Source organism: Oncorhynchus mykiss, chromosome 25 (assembly GCF_057628025.1).
Source record: "Oncorhynchus mykiss isolate SJ-2025 chromosome 25, ASM5762802v1, whole genome shotgun sequence".
NCBI classification, from domain to species: Eukaryota; Metazoa; Chordata; class Actinopteri; order Salmoniformes; family Salmonidae; genus Oncorhynchus; species Oncorhynchus mykiss.
The window spans coordinates 70292618-70312125 of NC_143046.1; the positions used below are offsets into that span (position 1 = coordinate 70292618).

The following is a 19508-nucleotide window of genomic DNA, read 5'->3' on the forward strand; positions in this document are numbered from 1 at the left end:
GAGTATAGAGTGCAGTGATGTGTCCTATAAGGAGCATTGGTGGTAAATCTGATGGCCGAATGGTAAAGAACATCTAGCCGCACGAGAGCACCCTTACCTGCTGATCTATAAATTATGTCTCCGTAATCTAGCATGGGTAGGATGGTCATCTGCATCAAGGTTAGTTTGGCAGCTGGGGTGAAAGAGGGGCGATTACGATACAGGAAACCAAGTCTAGATTTAACTTTAGCCTGCAGCATTGATATGTGCTGAGACAAGGACAGTGTACTGTCTAGCCATTCTCCCAATAACTTGTATGAGGTGACTACCTCAATCTCTAAACCCTCAGAGGTAGTAATCACACCTGTGGAGAGAGGGGCATTCTTCTTACCAAACCACATGACCTTTGTTTTGGAGGTGTTCAGAGTATTCAGGCCCTTTACTCAGTACTTTGTTGAATCACCTTTGGCAACGATTTCAGCCTTGAGTCTTCTTTGAAGAGCGGCTCTACACCATTAGAGCGAGACCAGCTGCGCTTGGCCCGCGACTGGAAAATGCTAGCTGACATTGGCCGGCAACTTGTTTCCTCCGGAGATCGCAACCACCACCCTAAGATCTGACATGGTGCTCTGGTCCCGTTCGCTCAAGAAGGTCTTCATCATTGAGCTCACAGTACCCTGGGAGGACTCAGATGAGGCTTATGAGCGAAAACATCTGCGCTATGCCGATCTAGCTGCCGAAGCACGGCATCATGGCTGGAACACAGAAGTCCGACCAGTGGAGGTGGGCTGCAGAGGTTTTGTGGCAACATCTACAACCAGACTGCTTAGAGACCTGGGAATTAAGGTCCAGAGCCAGTGTTCGGCAATCAAAGCTGTATCGGAGGCGGCAGAAGGCAGCAGTCAGTGGCTCTGGATGAAGAGAAAAGACCCCAGCTGGGCCCCGAAGTGAGAGGGCCAGGAGGTATGCGGTCAACAATGCTTGACTCAGGGAGGAGGACGCCCCTGCCATGCATAGTCCCATGGGATGTTGGCTATCAACAACAAGGCAACTCCTATAACTAATTGGGAATGGGACGCAAGCGTAGGATTGATCACCCTGTCGCTGGCCGCCTTTGGGGAGGGTGTATAGTGTGAAAGGCCGAAACACCCTAGGAACCAAAGGTACACTACTGACGATGCGCTCCCCAAATTTCACCAGGCTCACTGTTCATGAACGCTTGGAAGTGCTTGCACAAAGGATAGTAACATTTCATCCTGTGTTCTTGGAATCTGGTATGACGCTACACGTTTGGCACACCTGTATTTGGGGAGTTTCTCCCATTCTCCTCTGTAGATGGCTCTGGTTGGGCCACCCAACTCACGCCCTGACCATACTAAAACAAAAGACAAAACAAAGGAACTAAGGTCAGAACTTGACAGCATCATGGCAAAAAATGACAGATTGGCCAATAGCTTCTACCACCAGGCTGCTGAATAGCCACCATTAGGCTCCCCCTCTTGCCCCCCAGTCATTCTACCCCCCCAATGGACATTTACCCTTCCCCCACTCCGCAATGGACATGTATCATTGTTACAGTTGTAAATATGTAGACATTATTATAATTTGTATTATAGTTTCATTCACTTCTCTTTGACCTGCACTGTTGGAGCTCGGCGCTTAAGAATTTAACTGCACCCTGCAAATACATCTGAGACCCTGTGCATGTGGCTAATGACATCATCTATCTATACTGAACAAAAATATAAATGCAACATGCAACAATTTCAAAGATTTTACTGGGTTACAGTTCATATAAGGAAAATGATTGCGGCTGGGTACAGCCATCGGTGGGCCTGGGAGGGCATAGGCCCACCCACTCGGCAGCTAGGCCCAGCCAATCAGAATGAGTTTTTCCTCAAAAAAAGGCTTTATTACAGACCAAAATACTCCTTGTGTTGTGTGACAAAATTGCACATTTTAAAGTGGTCTTTTATTGCCCCCAGCACAAGGTGAACCTGTGTAATGATCATGCTGTTTTATCAGCTTCTTGATATGCCACACCTGTCAGGTGGATTGATAATATTGGCAAAGGAGAAATGCTCACTAATAGGGATGTAAACAAATTTGTGCACAAAATTTGAGAGGAATAAGATTTTGCTACGCATTTTGCTACACTCGCATTAACATCTGCTAACCATGTGTGTGTGACCAATAAAATTAGATTTGATTTGAAGTAGAGGAAGATGGGTCAAGGGGGAGGGATCCTGAGAGGAGTGGTGAGTAGTAGATATTTACCAGTACAGAGGATTGGATTTTTAGCATTTATACCAATGGTTATCAACTGTACTGCAGGGATGGAACATAAGTCGTAGAAAATTAAGGTTGTGGTGACAGCTGCAGAGAGGTATTTGGGTGTACAAGACTTTAAGTCAGAAAAGTTACAGGGTGTGTTGACTGGTGGTGTCCCCTCCTTTCAGGCTGTTGGCCTGAGGTAGGACTAGATATATTTAAATAGTGGAGTAGGGTGGTGTGTTTTTAGTGAGTGTAGGGTTAGATGGTATACATTTGTATTATTATTTTATTGTGTTTATTGTTTCAAGAAAAGTATAAGCGAGTTATACTCCAGTCTAGTAGGTGGCGGTAATGCAATATTTATTGGATGCCAACCCCCGTTAAACCTAATCGAAGAAGTGATTAACACACAGTCTATTTCATTACAGTAACATCGTTAGGCAGGCCTGAAATAAATAATAAAAAAATGTTACTGAATGAACCTCTTGTGGGTAGTGGCGTTCAGCTCGTCTTTTTATACCCTGGAACAGCACTCTTATCTCGTGATTCATGATGTTGCGCAAGTGATGTTGAAATATATTCGCGCAAGTATGAGTAGGCCTGCTTTATCTAATGTAAATTCTCAAAACAGGTAATGTGATGTGATCACTACAGATTGTATTTGTGTTTTGTTTTACGACTCACAGCTCTCTGCCCTCAGCACAGCGAACAATGAATACTACAGGGTAAGTTCTTGACACATTTATGCATGTTTTTTATTTTACTTTATAGGCAGCCATGGTAACAAAATATAAAGTTACTAGATTCGTTAGGCTACGTTTCGTTCAAATCAATGTGGCTGCAATAAAGAAAAAAATGGTACAAAAATAGCAACCCCAAACTGAATTAGCTAAAATCTGTGATCTATCGTTGTAAACTACTGTATTTCCGGTAAAAAGCATTATGCCCTTGTAGCTAAGCCTAGTTAGCTACATTTGTCATTTTTGTTTTTTGGCCCCATTGGCTTTATCGCAACAACACACCTGGCCCATGTCATCATGCATGAATGACAAAGTATCTCCTAAATGGGGACATTGTCATTGTGCACACTGTGGTGAAGGATATGACAATTCTACACAGCAGAATACATTGTGTGGATTTTTTGAAATTATTTGTTTTCTCCTTCACTGTACACACCAGTTTCAGAAAATCCTGTTCCTGGAAAGCTGTAGGCCAGGGTATGCAGGCTGTTGTAAAACATCTGGTTCTTGATTTGCCAGTTGAATAAGGGGGGTACAATTTTATTTTTAATAAAGTAAAGAAAATGACAGACACATTAGCCTGTCTTTAAAAATATGTCATATCAATAGAAAAGAAATGTGCTTGTATCTTCTAGTCCAGGCTATGTTGTTTTACAGATGTATAAACTATATGTAAACGTATAGTAGTTTATGAACTACTTTATAAGTCTACCTTTTAGCCCAATAATATATAAATGATAGGCCTCTCCCAGCACTAGGCCTAGGCTACACAGTTCACACTATAGAATGAACTAAAGTAGCCTACCAAAAAAAACATTAACTGGGAAATCAAGGAACGCATGAAGGATACTCTATTGTTGAGCTTTCATACAGCACACACTCAGCCGAGGGCATATACTGGCCTGTCTTGCTAGCTGTTTTGGCATCTCACAAGGGCGTGTGGGCGTGTGAGTGAGTAACTTCAGAGTAGTTGTGATATCTGAGTTGAGTGGCGCATAAAGGAAATGCCACGGTAAAAATTATTTTTCACTTTAAAATGTATGTCAAACAAAAACCAATGATTGCAAAGTTAAACAAACCATAAAACTATGCACAAGGACTACGTTTAACAATTTGTATGGTTTGTTTAACTTTGCAATCATTGGTTTTTGTTTTACAGGCATTTTAAAGTGAAACATCTGAGTCGGTGTCACTGTGTTACCGTGGACTTGCCCGTAAACATAGTTCTTCTTTTCTCTGCAACTACATTCAGTTCCTCTTAGTGACAATTATTTTCTCAAGGATCATGAAGGTTTTGTGTACACATAGCGGAACAACATTTAAATAGAACATTTATATTATTCTGTGTTGATAAGATCTAGCATACAATGCTGTAGTATCTTAATGGTTTCACTTGTGCTTTTTCTGACCTGTGGGTTAGCAGCCTGTCAACCAATGTCTTGTTGGTAGTATAGTATTAATTTAGTCAACAAAGTAAAAGGACTAGAGTCCTTTTGAACTAGAAGTTATTGCCCTTTAAATACAGGCCTGAGAAAGGGTTTGGGAGTATTGCCTAAAACAATTAGTCATAGCTCTGTCACTTAATCACTGCTTATCTCATGGACTATTGCCTACTATCTGTCCTACTTTCTCCACAAGGTCACTACTTTTGAAACCTTTCTGATTACTGTTTTGTATTTGTTTCAGAAAAACAGCACTGTAAGCAGCCCTAAGGCAACAGAAGACCAGGTCTGGCCACCCAGGCCCAGGGAGGGTGCAGGGTTCTGGGTGTAGGGTGCCCTGGCCACTGGGCCTATGGAGCAGATCCACTGGGTGAGACGCCGCTGGCAGCAGCTGGTTGCCGCAGATTCAGGTCGAGGCCAGTACTCGGCCCCTGCAGCCCTACCCACCAAGAGTTCCCCAGTGCTCCACAACACACAGCTGCTCACTGGCAAACGGAGGACGGTCATCGCCCGGCACGGACGCCACCAGCAAGAATACCACAGCATCTCCAAGGGATGCCAGGGCAACAGCATCCGCACCACCAAGTACAGCCTTCTGAGCTTCATTCCCATGAACCTGTTCCAGCAATTCCACAGGTGAGCGGAATACCTAAACTCATGCTGATTTACACAGGGGATGGGCTAGACCATACCTGATTACAATCAGGCAATCATGTTTGTTGATGTTGGGAAATGACTTCAACTCGAGCAGGAGTGCATAGGAGTCACTTAATTGTAATCATGGAATTAGGTTTGTTGTGAATTAACTCAAAACAAGCAGATGCCAAATGGAGACTGCAGAGCGCTCATAAGTGTACAGGTAGCCTTAGGGGCTGGGGGTCGATGTGGGATTTATCAAGCCCCTCCTCCTCAGGGTGGCCAACCTGTACTTCCTGTTCCTGGTGATGCTGAACTGGATCCCAGTGGTGGAGGCCTTTCAGAAGGAGATCACCATGATTCCCCTGGTAGTAGTGCTCATCGTCATCGCCATCAAGGATGCCCTGGAGGACTACCGCCGCTACCGCTTTGACCAGAAGGTCAACAACAACATCGTTACAGTGTACAGTGGGTGAGTGGGCCGGCTGGACAACAATGCTCAGGGTTTATCCTTCATACGGGGAATAGATCAACAACAGTCACCGTGTTGTTACATACTACTTCATACATAGTTATGGAGTTGAGTGTTTTTTGTTATTACACAATACACAAGCGGAGTAAGTTATGGTAATTATTACTATTGTGTAACATTGTTCTAATAAAATATCCTTAGTTACCAGATGCATTACGACATAGGTATATTGATTTTATGATGGCTAGTATTCAAACTGAAGGTCTTAAAACATCTTGAACACAAACTTCATATCCCACAGTCCTCTGTGTTAATCAGCACCAAAGCACCATGGCCTTTTCGCAATTGAATTTGCTCAACTCCTGCGTCCTCTCTCTGTCTCGCCTCCATTTGAAAAAGGTCGAGGGTTATTGAGGAGCGGCAGCGAGAAGAGGAAACGTGAACGAAAATGTGCTTGTATGAAATTAGACTCTCCTTCTCATCTTGTGCGTCATCAGGCAAATAACGTTTACAGGGGTGGATCCCAAAATAAATGTGTAACGTGATCAAAACAAATGAAGTTAGTTGTGCAAGACATTTTATAGATAAAACATGTGGGCATGCTTTTCTCCACTGACAAAACAAAATATGATTCAGGGGGGGTGTGACAGATTTTGTAGGACTCCGGTAGGCTACACATGACTATCCTCAATGAAAGGTGGTTATCAAGGAGGGGAGGACACTCTTTCGTTTGCCTACTAACAAATTGACATCTCCTCAACCACTTATCGGTTTCTGAGTAACAAAGGAGAAGAGAAGGTGGAGGATGGACTTTTGCCCAAATGAGAAAAGACCCATGAATTGCATACGGGGACTTCCTGTAACAGTAGGATCAAAGGTGAAGTAGAAATTTACATGATACAGTCTACAGTACTGTATTACCATTAGCATACCAAATATGAACATATTTTCTAGAGAGAGCCTGATGCTGAGAACCGGTGATCCTTACACTGGATTAAATGTTGGTTATTGTAGATTCAGTTGTCTGTGTGACTGTATGTGGTATAAAGAGCACCATATATACAGCACAGATAATCTATGGGCTTGCTCATTTACCCATTCCTTTGTGATGTCAAGGGTTTCTCAATCCTATTTCATAGAAAGTCATAAAAGTTCAACTTTGAGTTGTTTGTTTATGACATGGAGGAGTGGCTCTATTGGTCTCTAAGGCAGCGAGGTGTAGTGTTAGTGAAGTGCCGGAGAGATACTCTCCACCATGACAGAAACAAAGCTCTCCCCGGCAAAGTAGCTGTCTTTCTATCTAAACTTCACCCTGGCGACTCAACATCCTGGATCATGATAGACGATGACAGTAAAACAGAGTGGGCATTTGAATCTAGATGCAGAGCTCGGTCGGTCACGAGTGGCTGGAAATGCCGGAGAGAGATATAAAGGTTGACCAATAAGTAAACCCTCTGGATTTTAACTGGTGGAGTCTTTCACTGGGCTTAGGAGTCATGTACAGCTTGGAGCGGCCGGTCCAAGGACAAAGTTCCTGTTCGAAGGACCGACTGGGGAGGAAGAGGAGGACGGTGGTATCCTCCCTCACAGAGGATGAAGAGCTGACGGAAATCCTCAAGTCATACAGCAGCAACAAGGTGACCACCACCAAGTACTCCTTCCTCTCATTTATCCCCAAGAACCTGTTCGAACAACTCCACCGCTTTGCCAATATCTATTTCATATTCCTGGCAGCTCTGAACTTTGTTCCAGTGGTCAATGCCTTCCAGCCCGAAATCAGCATTATTCCCATTCTCCTGGTGCTGGCAGTGACGGCAGTAAAGGATCTTTGGGAAGACTACAGGAAACACAAGTCGGACAAGTTCATCAACGGACTGGTCTGTGAGATTTACAGCAGGTTAATACACTCAGCGTAAATTTTAGTAGAACATAGGGTTGTTTGTTATCTCTGAATGGGAGCAAATGGAATTAGTACTGCTTATATGGGGTAAACTGACTGAAAAATGGGGTGAAATGTTCTGGCTTGTGCACGAGATCCGTTTACAGGTTAACATTCTGATAGCTATATAGCAAATTGACCGGTAATAATGTGACAGCTACTTTTACAGGTAAACAAAACGTACAGACCTGTCGTTCTGCAGCTTCTTCTTTATACTTACAAGGGTTGTATATGGTGCCATCAAACTGACAAACATGCTAACTAGATCAGGTACAGTGCCTTCTGAAAGTATTCAGAACCATTCACTTTATCCACATTTTGTTATGTTGCAGCCTTATTCTAAAATGGATTAAATACATTTTTTTACTCATCAATTTCAACACAATATCCCATAATGACAAAGCGAAAACAGGTTTTTCTATATTTTTTTGCTAATGTATTCAAAACAGAAATACCTTATTTACATAACAATTAAGACCCTTTGATATGAGACTCGAAGTTAAGCTCAGGTGCATCCTGTTTCCTTTGATCATCCTTGATGTTTATACAACGATTAGAGTACACCTGGGGTAAATTCATTGATTGATTGGACATGATTTAGAAAGGCACACACCTGTCTATATAAGGTCCGACAGTGCACGTCAGAGCAAAATCCAAGCCATGAGGTCGAAGGAATTGTCCGTAGACCTCCAAGACAAGATTAAGTCGAGGCGAGGATCTGGGGAAGGGTACCAAAAAATGTCTGCAGCATTGAACGTTCCTTGCCTCTATCATTCTTAAATAAACAAAGTTTGGAACCACCAAGACTCTTCCTAGAGCTGGCCGCCCGGCCAAACTGAGCAATAGGGGGAGAAGGGCCTTGGTCAGGTAGGTGACCAAGAACCCGATGGTCACTCTGAAAGAGCTCCAGAGTTCCTCTGTGGAGCTGGTTTTCCATCTGGGAAGGTTCTCCCATCTCTGCAGCACTCCACCAATCTGGCATTTATGGTAGAGTGGTAAGACAGAAGCCACTCCTCTGTAAAAGGCACATGACAGCCCGCTTGGAGTTTGCCAAAAGGCACCTAAAGACTCTCAGACCATGAGAAACAAGATTCTCTGGTCTGAAGAAACCAAGATTGAACTATTTGGCCTGAATACCAAGCGTCACGTCTGGAGGAAACCTGGCACCATCCCTACGGTGAAGCATGGTGGTGGCAACATCATTGATGGGGATGAACAGCGCAAAGTATAGAGAGATCCTTGATCCAAACCTGCTCAGGACCTCAGACTGGGGCGAAGGTTCACCTTCCGATAGGACAACGACCCTAAGCACACAGCCAAGACAACGCAGGAGTGGCTTCGGGACAGGTCTCTGAATGTCCTTGAGTGGCCCAGCCAGAGCCCTGATTAAAAATCTTTGGAGTGACCTGAAAGAACTTGAGAGGATCTATAGAGAAGAATGGGAGAAACTCCCCAAATACAGGTGTGCCAAGCTTGTAGCGTCATACCCAAGAAGACTCTGGGCTGTAATCACTGCCAAAGGTGCTTCAGCAAAGTACTGAGTAAAGGGTCTGAATAGTTATGTTAATGTGATATTTCATTATTTTTTTTTATATTTATAAAAATAAAAAAAAATGTGCAAACATTTCGAAAAACCTATTTTTAGATGGGGTATTGTGTGTAGATTGATGAATACAATTTCATCCATTTTAGAATAAGGCTGTAACGTAACAAAATTTGAAAAGTCAAGGGTTCTCAATACTTCTTAAATGCACTGTATATGCTGAACTGAAAGTAGGACAAGTTGACAATCTCTAAAAAACATAATTGTTGTGCCATGTGAGAGATGGACACACACACACACACACACATTTCACTCAATTCCTCTCATGTCTCTCTGCACATAAGGCCTTGACAAGAGAAATTCATTGTTCAATGGCTGCGTCCTCACTTGTTGAGGTATCTTTATCATAATCTATTTTGCTCAGGATGGGGTTGCTAACCCCATATCAAATCTATCCCCTTTTCCGGAGACTAGGAGTGAGTGGTCGAGGTAGCCTATTGGTTCTTCCTCCCAGGTCTACATGTCCCACCATGCAATCGTTCATAGCCTCAGGCTTACTGAGGCCAGACAATCCTTAGGGCAGGAGTAGATTCTCCCGCGTGACCATTTGTGTTGTATAATCATTTGTACACTGCAAATTGACCACAACTAAGCCCAAAAAGAGGCTGTATTTTGAAAATAATAATTTTGTACCTTGATTACATTGAGACACAATCATGTCTCTTTTTTTATTTGTGGGAATAGATTTTCTAAATTAAACTCATCATTTTTAGCTGAATTCCTGGTGATTTGAGTCTTTTTTTTGACCAAAAAACAAAAACTTTAGGGGGCCAACAAAAATCACTCGCGGGCTGATTTTGGACCACTGGCCTGTTGCCGACCCCTTTCCTAGGGCCTATCCATACCAACTATCTTTAACATATCTTTTATATTGGGTGAATAACAAACCACGGTATTACAGTAATTTGTTTCTCAGTAATTTGTTTCTCAGTCTCTTTCCTGCCAGGAAAGGGTGGTAGTGGTGGACAGTAAAATAAATGATTAACCTTGAGGTGTGTTCACACACTGTGGCTCATAGCTGCCTTGGTTGAACATTGTGTGTTCACTCACTCCCTCTGGATTGACTTGAAGACTTGTTTCTTAACACTCACCCTACCTTACAGTTGGCATGGTTCCATCTTGAGCATATTGCTGTGTACCCAAACACAGGTCACTGACCAAAATGCAGACAACAAAAGTGCAGGGTGAATGGTCTTTCCTGGAGTTTTTACAATGTAAAATACGTAACAATGTCTGTGTTTAGGAACGATTCATGGTTGTTTAGAGGGACATGTTCCTTTGCTTGTGTGAATACTGCTCATATGTGTGAAACTGTTATTTTGTTGTCTTTTTGTGGTATTGTTAGTAGAGGTCGACCGATTAATTAGGGCCGATTTCAAGTTTTCCTAACAATCTGTAATCTGCATTTTTGGACACCGATTGTGGACAATTATTATTATTATTATTTATTTATTTTTACCTTTTATTTAACTAGGCAAGTCCGTTAAGAACACATTCTTATTTTCAATGACTACCTAGGAACGGTGGGTTAACTGCCTTATTCAGGGGCAGAACAACAGATTTTTACCTTATTAGCTCGGGGATTCGATCTTGCAACCTTCCGGTTACTAGTCCAATGCTCTAACCACCTGCCTTACATTGCACTCCATGAGGAGTCTGCGTGACAGGCTGACTACCTGTTACGCGAGTGCAGCAAGAAGCCAAGGTAAGTTGCTAGCTAGCATTAAACTTATCTTATAAAAAACGATCAACCTTAACATAATCACTAGTTAACTACACATGGTTGATATTACTAGTTTAGCTAGTGTGTCCTGCGTTGCATATAATCGATGTGGTGCCTTTTCATTTCTCATTGAATCACAGCCTACTTCTCCAAACGGGTGATGATTTAACAAGCGCATTCGCGAAAAAAGCACTGTCGTTGCACCAGTGTGTACCTAACCATAAACATCAGTGCCTTTCTTTAAAAGCAATACAAAGTATATATTTTTAAACCTGCATATTTAGTTAATATTGCCTGCTAACATGAGTTTCTTATAACTAGGGAAATTGTGTCACTTCTCTTGCGTTCCGTGCAAGCAGTCAGGGTTATATGCAGCAGTTTGGACCGCCTGGCTCGTTTTTATTTTACCTTTATTTTACTAGGCAAATTCTTATTATCAATGATGGCCTAGGAACAGTGGGTTAACTTCCTGCCAGGGGCAGAACGATTTTGTACCTTGTCAGCTCGGGGATTTGAACTTGCAACCTTTCGGTTACTAGTCCAATGCTCTAACCACTAGGCTACCCTGCCGCCCCGTTGCGAACTGTGTGAAGACCATTTATTCCTAACAAAGACCGTAACATAACATTGAAGGTTGTACAATGTAATAGCAATATTTAGACTTAGGGATGCCACCCGTTAGATAAAATCCTGAGCGGTTCCGTATTTCACTGAAAGACTTTTACTTTTTTATTTGAGGCTAAATTGATTTTATTGATTTATTAAAATAAGTGTTAATTCAGTATTGTTGTAATTGTCATTATTGCAAATAAATAAATAAAAATTGGCCGATTTTAATCGGTATTGGCTTTTTTTGGTCCTCCAATAATCGGTATCGGCGTTGAAAAATCATAATCGGTCGACCTCTAATTGTTAGCAACAGTGGGGGACTTCAGGCCTTCATCATATTTGATAGTACGCACATTGCCCCACTCTCATTGCCCTCAAGCAGTTAACAGGTTATCTGGTGGTCTTTGTTACCATAGGAAACAGCAGATGTATGTGGACCAGCGTTGGCAGGACGTCCATGTGGGGGACTTTGTCCGTCTGTCCTGTAATGAGATCATCCCTGCAGACATGCTGCTGCTATACTCCTCTGACCCCCACGGCGTCTGCTACATCGAGACGGCCAACCTGGACGGGGAGACCAACCTCAAACAGAGACAAGTGGTCAGAGATCTGCCACGACAGGTATGTGGCTCTCATTGGTTATTGCTGTTATCATTAAATCATCATGATGGCACTTCAGTATTTGAAGTACTTGAGGCTTAAGTCTCTTAAAGCAAGCGTGCAAGAGACAGGGCGGCTCGCCCTGCCTAAACAAAACACTGCCGTTTATTGTACAGCTAAAGGTGGAGTGGTACAATAATCAATAAAAAGCTTGATAAAACATGACACAATAAGCTGTAATTTACCTGCATTACGCAACTGCACTGTTTATCTGTGTAAAAAGCTGTACGTATCCCGTAAAAGTATGGTGTAAGGAAGAAGAACATCAATAGGGATTAGGTCAAATATTGTCCTTGGGTCTAGTGGGAAAATGACTCCAGAAATATTTAGTGTGTATGTCATGTGTTTCAGGGTTCTGAGTTGACTCCAGAGAACTTCCACAGCCGCATTGAATGTGAGAACCCCAACAACGACCTCAGCCGGTTCCGAGGTTTCATGTGAGTCTGGTTTTATTGACTACAGACACTGGTTTTATTGACTACAGACACTGTATGAAGACAGACGTCATTTTATAAACTTTTGAAAGGAAAGGTAACTTCATTATTTCTTCTTATTTGTTTCCTACAGGGAGTACCCCAGTAAGGCTCGTGTGGGCTTACACAACAACAACCTCCTTCTGCGAAGCTGCACCATCCGCAACACGGAGACCGTCATAGGCATTGTGGTCTATGCAGGTAAGAGGGTGAAACAATCCTCTTTCTGCAGGTCTAGCTCTTGCTAGGGTTTGGAGTATCCCATTATTCAATCCGGGTGTCCACAGCTGGTTTTCATCATATTTCAAGTTATACCTGGACAACCAGCAGGACTGTGGCAGTTTAGCACCGTTAAAAGACGGGCAAAGTGCTGTTTTTTAGACCGGTTTGCCTCATGATTTGTCAACTCTTGCACAATTTTTGTCCTTCACATCATAGTGCTGCTTCAGGCTCTTTGTGTGTCTTCACCAATCGGATTCACGGAAATCACTGGTCACACGGGCCGTGTACAACGCACAAAGTGCGCTCACAACTATCCTCCGGTACTTATTTAGCAAGCGTGATACTCCAGACAGACACAAGCAAAAACTCTTAACTTTTTTTTATTTTTTTAATTAGCAGCCTATACACCTAAACATTAGCAATCTGACATGCAGTATTGCATGGAAACTAGACAATCTGATCAACTGTAGGCTGCATAATCTGACCTACTATGCACCCTGTCCCTCTGGCCAGGGTAAACAGAGCGGTAATATTGTGTATTTATATCCCATGTCTTTGTCAGAAAATGTGAATGAGATCAAATGTGGTTTATATTCAAACCTTTGCTGACAAGGCAACCTAGCTAATCCAAAATGATTAACTGGAATTAATCAATAAACACAATAGCTGACGTAGACTGAGTTAATTTTAAATTAGGCCTACAGTTGCATAGGGCAGGACTACGTGATGCAAACCTGTATAAAGCATGCTCAGCCCTGTGAGTTTTATTGCTAAATCATGTTGCTTTCTGTGTGTCTGTAGAGGAAAATTCCTAGTCCTTCTTTTAAAATATAATTCATATGATCCAGTACAAGGTTTCTGCAGTTTTACAGGGTTTTCATCCTCCCCAAGGCCATTTGTTTTTCCAGGAGTTTTTTTTAAACCATGTGACGTGATTAGAAAAACTCTGATCCCATCATAGCCCATGTTAAATATTTTTACAACCGATTAATCTAGTCATACCATATAAGGTCTGGAGTTTTATCTGGTTAGGTTACCAGATCAGGAAAGGGCCCAATAATTGTTTTTACACCACACCACTCTGGGACCTCTGGTGCCACCTCTGGTAACAGACTATGCTGGTGAGAGATTAATCTGCCTCTCGTGTACTCAATAACACTGAACCTGAATCTTCTGTCATAAAGCCTATATAATACTGGCCTTATGGAAAAATGGCTGTTGAGAGAACTACCACATTGTCCTGCCCCCATAATCAGTTGGCTGCTAGGAATGTAGCCTGCCCCCATTAAACATAGTCAGGCAGGGCTGACTACAACACTGCAGGCTAAACCAGTCTGTCTGCTCAGGCACATAAGGTTTCTGCTCCCATTATTTTACTACAAAATCCATACAGGTATACAGTTACAGTACATCAGCTCTGGTACAATCAATGGCTTTCTGTCTCTCTCTATATGTATATATATATATTTTTTAAACTTTATTTAACTAGGCAAGTCAGTTAAGAACAAATTCTTATTTTCAATGACGGCCTAGGAACAGTGGGTTTAACTGCCTGTTCAGGGGCAGAACGACAGATTTGTACCTTGTCAGCTCGGGGATTTAAACTTGCAACCTTCCGGTTACTAGTCCAATGCTCTAACCACTAGGCTACCCTGCCGCCACCGATATGACATTCATCTAGTTTTCTTTCATTTTACAGCAGCAAAAATTAAGGCTTTTGACGTCTTGTGCACTGCATTTCAATACTTATGCAATTTTATTGTAAAGAATGTCTCTGTTGTAGAATTGTATGTAGAGTTATGCCGTAAGGGTACTATCCCCTCTGCATGTTTATTCGTCACCCACAAACAAATACGCTATTTTGACCCAGGTCTGCTGAAGTGGTGGAAAAAGTACCCAACTGTCATACTTGAGTAAAAGTATAAATGTCTCAATAGAAAGTTACTCAAGTAAACGTGAAATTCAGCCAGTAAAATACTACTTCAGTAAAAGTCAAAAAATATTTGGTTTTAAGTATCAAAGGTTAACATAATTGCTAAAATATACTTAACTATGAAAAGTAAAAGTATAAATCACTTAAAATTCCTAATATTAAGCAAAGCAGACGGCACCATTTTCTTGTTTTTAAATGAACGGATAGCCAGAGTCACAGGCAGTAGGGATGACCATGTGTTCTCTTGATAAGTGTGTGAATTTGACTATTTTCCTTTCCTGCTAAGTATTCAAAATGTAATGAGTACTTTTGGTTGTCAGGGAAAATGTATGGAGTAAAAAGTACAATATTTTCTTTAGGAATGTTGTGAAGTAAAACTTGTCAAATATAAATAGTAGAGTACAGATAACCCAATATACTACTTAAGTAGTATTTTAAAGTATTTTTACTTCAGTACTTTGCACTACTGGTCTGCTGTAAAAGCACACATACATGTACATTTACATGTATATAGCCATGGTTGTGTTGTGTGATCTTGAACGCAGGTCACGAGACCAAAGCCATGAAGAACAACAATGGACCGAGGTATAAACGCAGTAAATTGGAGCGCAGGCTGAACGTGGACGTGCTGTGGAGCGTTGTCCTGCTGGTCATCATGTGTCTGACTGCAGCTATAGGTCCGTACTGATCAATATAACTGACCACATCTATATGAAAACATGTGTCCGACCACAGCTATACAGTAGGTCTGTATTGCTCTCAATTTAACTGACCACAGCTGTATGTGTTTGCTGGCCAAATGTATATGAACACACTACATATCTTGTCCTACCACACAGTTCTTGGTCTTTGCTGTTTTACCACAGCTACAGTTGAAGTCGGAAGTTTACACACACTAAGGTTGGAGTCAATAAAACTTGTTTTTCCACCACTCCACAAATTTCTTGTTAACAAACTATAGTTTTGGCAAGTCGGTTAGGACATCTACTTTGTGCATGCCACAAGTAATTTTTCCAACAATTGTTTACAGACAGATTATTTCACTTATAATTCACTGTATTACAATTCCAGTGGGTCAGAAGTTCACATACACTAAGTTGACTGTGCATTTAAACAGCTAGGAAAATTCCAGAAAATGACGTCATGGCTTTAGAAGCTTCTGATAGGCAAATTGACATAATATGAGTCAATTGTAGGTGTGCCTGTGGATATATTTCAAGGCCTACCTTCAAACTCAGGGCCTCTTTGCTTGACATCATGGGAAAATCAAAAGAAATCAGCCAAGACCTCAGAAATAAATTGTAGACCTCCACAAGTCTGGTTCATCCTTGGGAGCAATTTCTAAATGCCTGAAGGTACCACATTCATCTGTACAAACAATAGTATGCAAGTATAAAAACCATGGGGCCAAGCAGCCGTCATACCGCACAGGAAGGAGGCGCGTTCTGTCTCCTAGAAATTAACGTACTTTGGTGCGAAAAGTGCAAATCAATCCCAGTATAACAGCAAATTACCTTGTGAAGATGCTGGAGGAAACAGGTACAAAAGTATCTATATCCACAGTAAACGAGTCCTATATCGACATAACCTGAAAGGCCGTTCAACAAGGAAGAAGCCACTGCTCCAAAACCGCCATAAAAAAGCCAGACTACGGTTTGCAACTGCACATGGGGACAGAGATCATACTTTTTGCAGAAATGTCCTCTGATCTGATGAAACAAAAATAGAACTATTTGGCCATAATGACCATCGTTATGTTTGGAGGAAAAAGGGGGAGGCTTACAAGGCGAAGAACACCATCCCAACCGTGAAGCACGGGGGTAGCAGCATCATGTTGTGGGGGTGCTTTGCTGTAGGAGGTACTGGTGCACTTCACAAAATAGATGGCATCATGAGGTAAAAAAATTATGTGGATATATTGAAGAAACATCTCAAGACATCAGTCAGGAAGTTAAAGCTTTGTCGCAAATGGGTCTTTCAAATGGACAATGACCCCAGGCATACTTCCAAAGTTGTGGCAAAATGGCTTAAGGACAACAAAGTCAAGGTATTGGAGTGGTCATCACACAGCCCTGACCTCAATCCCATAGAACATTTGTGGGCAGAACTGAAAAGGCGTGTGCGTGCAAGGAGGCCTACAAACCTGACCCAGTTACACCAGCACTGTCAGGAGGAATGGACCAAAATGAATTCAACTGCTTGTGGAAGGCTACCCAAAACGTGTGACCCAATTGAAACAATTTAAAGGCAATGCTACCAAATACTAATTGAGAACTTCTGACCCACTGGGAATGTGATGAAAGAAATAGAAGCTGAAATAAATCATTCTCTACTATTATTCTGACATTTCACATTCTTAAAAAAATGTGGTGATCCTGAATTACCTAAAACAGGGAATTTTTATTAGGATTAAATGACAGGAATTGTGAAACTGAGTTTTTACCTAAGGTGTATGTAAACTTCCGACTTCAACTGTATAGCGCTGCTGTAAACAAGTCTTTTGACCACATCCGTATCATTCTTTGTGTCCCCCAGGCCATGGTCTCTGGCTCAGGAACCTGAAGGACACTTCCTTTCTGATCCCTGATACCACGTCTCCTGCCCTGTCTGGCTTCTACCTGTTCTGGACCATGATCATAGTTTTACAGGTAGGTAGCACACTACATTTCTTAAAACTTTGTGTTAATATGCTAAATTCATGATGCTAAATTATTTTCCATTCTCTCCTCGGCAGGTGCTCATCCCCATCTCCCTGTATGTGTCCATCGAGATCGTCAAACTGTGTCAAATCTTCTTCATCCAGAACGACGTGGACTTCTATAATGAGTATATGGACTCCAGGATCCAGTGTCGGGCCCTGAACATCACAGAGGACCTGGGTCAGATTCAGTATGTGTTTTCAGACAAGACTGGCACGCTGACAGAGAACAAGATGGTGTTCAGGCGCTGCACCATTGCTGGGGTGGAGTACCCCCACGAGGAAAATGGTGAGAAGTCAAAGTACATTTTTTTTCTACACAACACAACATTTTCCATCAGGGGTACTCATGATTAGGGTTGCAAAGGGAGGGTATATTACTGGAAACGTTCAAAGTTTACCAGTAAAATATCTCAATTTTAGTATCTTTAGGGATTTTAGACATCTAGTGACCCTTTTGGGTACTTCAGATTATCACAGGTGTATGTAATCATCTCTGGCCCTCTAAAATATTGGATTATTTTTATATACAGTACCAGTCAAGTTTGGACACGCCTACTCATTCAAGGGTATGTCTTTTATTTGGACTATTTTCTACATTGTAGAATAATATCGAAGACATCACAACTATGAAATAACACATATGGATTCACTTAGTAACCAAAAAAGTGTTAACTTGGTGACAGGGGGGCAGTATTGAGTAGCTTGGATGAATAAGGTGCCCAGAGTAAACTGCCTGCTACTCTGTCCCAGATGCTAATATATGCATATTATTAGTAGTATTGGATAGAAAACACTCTGAAGTTTCTAAAACTGTTTGAATGATGTCTGTGAGTATAACAGAACTCGTATGGCAGGTGAAAACCTGAGACAAATCCAACCAGGAAGTGGAAAATCTCTGAGGTTTGTAGTTTCATTTAAGTGATTGCCTATCAAATATGCTGTGTCTATGGGGCCAGATTGCACTTCCCAAGGCTTCCAGCAGATGTCAACAGTCTTTAGAAAGTTGTTTGAGGCTTCTATTGTGGAAGGGTGTCGAATAAGAGCTGTTTCAACAAGTGGACTAGACTGAGGTCAATCAGTTGTTTACTATTTACTTTCCTCTGTAATGAATACGCTATTGTCCGGTTGGAATATTATTGAAGATGTATTATAAAAATACCCTAACGATTGATTGTAAACATCGTTTGACATGTTTCTACAAACTGTAATGGAACTCTTTTGACTTGTGTGCTTAGTAGTGGTTTCTTTGCAGCAATTCGACCATGAAGGCCTGATTCACGCAGTCTCCTCTGAACAGTTGATGTTGAGATGTGTATATTACATGAACTCTGTGACGCATTTGTTTGGGCTGCAATTTCTGAGGCTGGTAACTCCAACGAACGTATTCTCTGCAGCAGAAGTAACTCTGGTTCTTCCTTTCCTGTGGTGGTCCTTTATGAGATCCAGTTTCATTATAGTGCTTGATGGTTTTTGCGACTGTACTTGAAGAAACTTTAAAAGTTCTTGACATTTTCCGTATTGACTGACCTTCATGTCTTCAAGTAATGATGGACTGTCATTTCTCTTTGCTTATTGGAGCTGTTCTTGCCATAATATGGACTCGGTCTTTAACCAAATAGGGCTGTTTTCTGTATACCACCCCTACCTTGTCACAACACAACTGATTGGCTCAAACGCATTAAGAAGGAAAGAAATTCCACAAATTACCTGTTAACAAGGCACACCTGTTAATTGAAATGCATTCCAGGTGACTACCTCATGAAGCTGGTTGAGAGAATGCAAAGCTGTTATCTAGGCAAAGGGTGGCTACTTTGAAGAATTTCAAATCTAAAATATATTTTGATTTGTTTAACACTTTTTTTTGGTTACTACATATTTCCATATGTGTTATTTCATAGTTTTGATGTCTTTGTGATTGTTGTACAATGTAGAAAATAGTAAAAATAAAGAAAATCCCTGGAATGAGTAGGTGTGTCCAAACTTATGACTGGTACTGTATATTTTGAAATAAAATATGAGAAATCTGTAAAAAATTATGCTAAATGTAAACCATCAACTTAGTGAATACCATTGGTGTTTAATATGAGGGTTTCAGCATGAAA

At 41.5% G+C, this 19508-nt stretch overlaps 2 protein-coding genes across 13 annotated transcripts in view; both read left to right on the forward strand.

Moving 5' to 3' along the window:
* LOC149972110 (uncharacterized) overlaps nucleotides 1-19508 on the forward strand; it is a 395887-nt gene that overhangs the window by 250105 nt on the left and 126274 nt on the right. The window lies entirely within an intron of this gene.
* LOC110505678 (phospholipid-transporting ATPase VD) overlaps nucleotides 1714-19508 on the forward strand; it is a 40285-nt gene continuing 22490 nt past the window's right edge. For 2 of the 12 annotated variants that reach the window (XM_021585062.3, XM_090220970.1), the window contains exons 1-10: nucleotides 2636-2841; nucleotides 2940-2978; nucleotides 4680-5071; nucleotides 5349-5543; nucleotides 11834-12038; nucleotides 12429-12514; nucleotides 12645-12751; nucleotides 15251-15382; nucleotides 17241-17353; nucleotides 17440-17692. In XM_021585062.3, coding sequence (XP_021440737.2) covers nucleotides 4788-5071; nucleotides 5349-5543; nucleotides 11834-12038; nucleotides 12429-12514; nucleotides 12645-12751; nucleotides 15251-15382; nucleotides 17241-17353; nucleotides 17440-17692 — 1375 coding nt within the window. In that variant the 5' untranslated portion in view covers nucleotides 2636-2841; nucleotides 2940-2978; nucleotides 4680-4787. Of the gene's footprint in view, nucleotides 2979-4679; nucleotides 5072-5348; nucleotides 5544-5851; nucleotides 7441-11833; nucleotides 12039-12428; nucleotides 12515-12644; nucleotides 12752-15250; nucleotides 15383-17240; nucleotides 17354-17439; nucleotides 17693-19508 lie in introns of those variants that run through there. The other 10 variants (XM_036962431.2, XM_021585064.3, XM_021585065.3 and 7 more) reach the window with 8 other exon arrangements.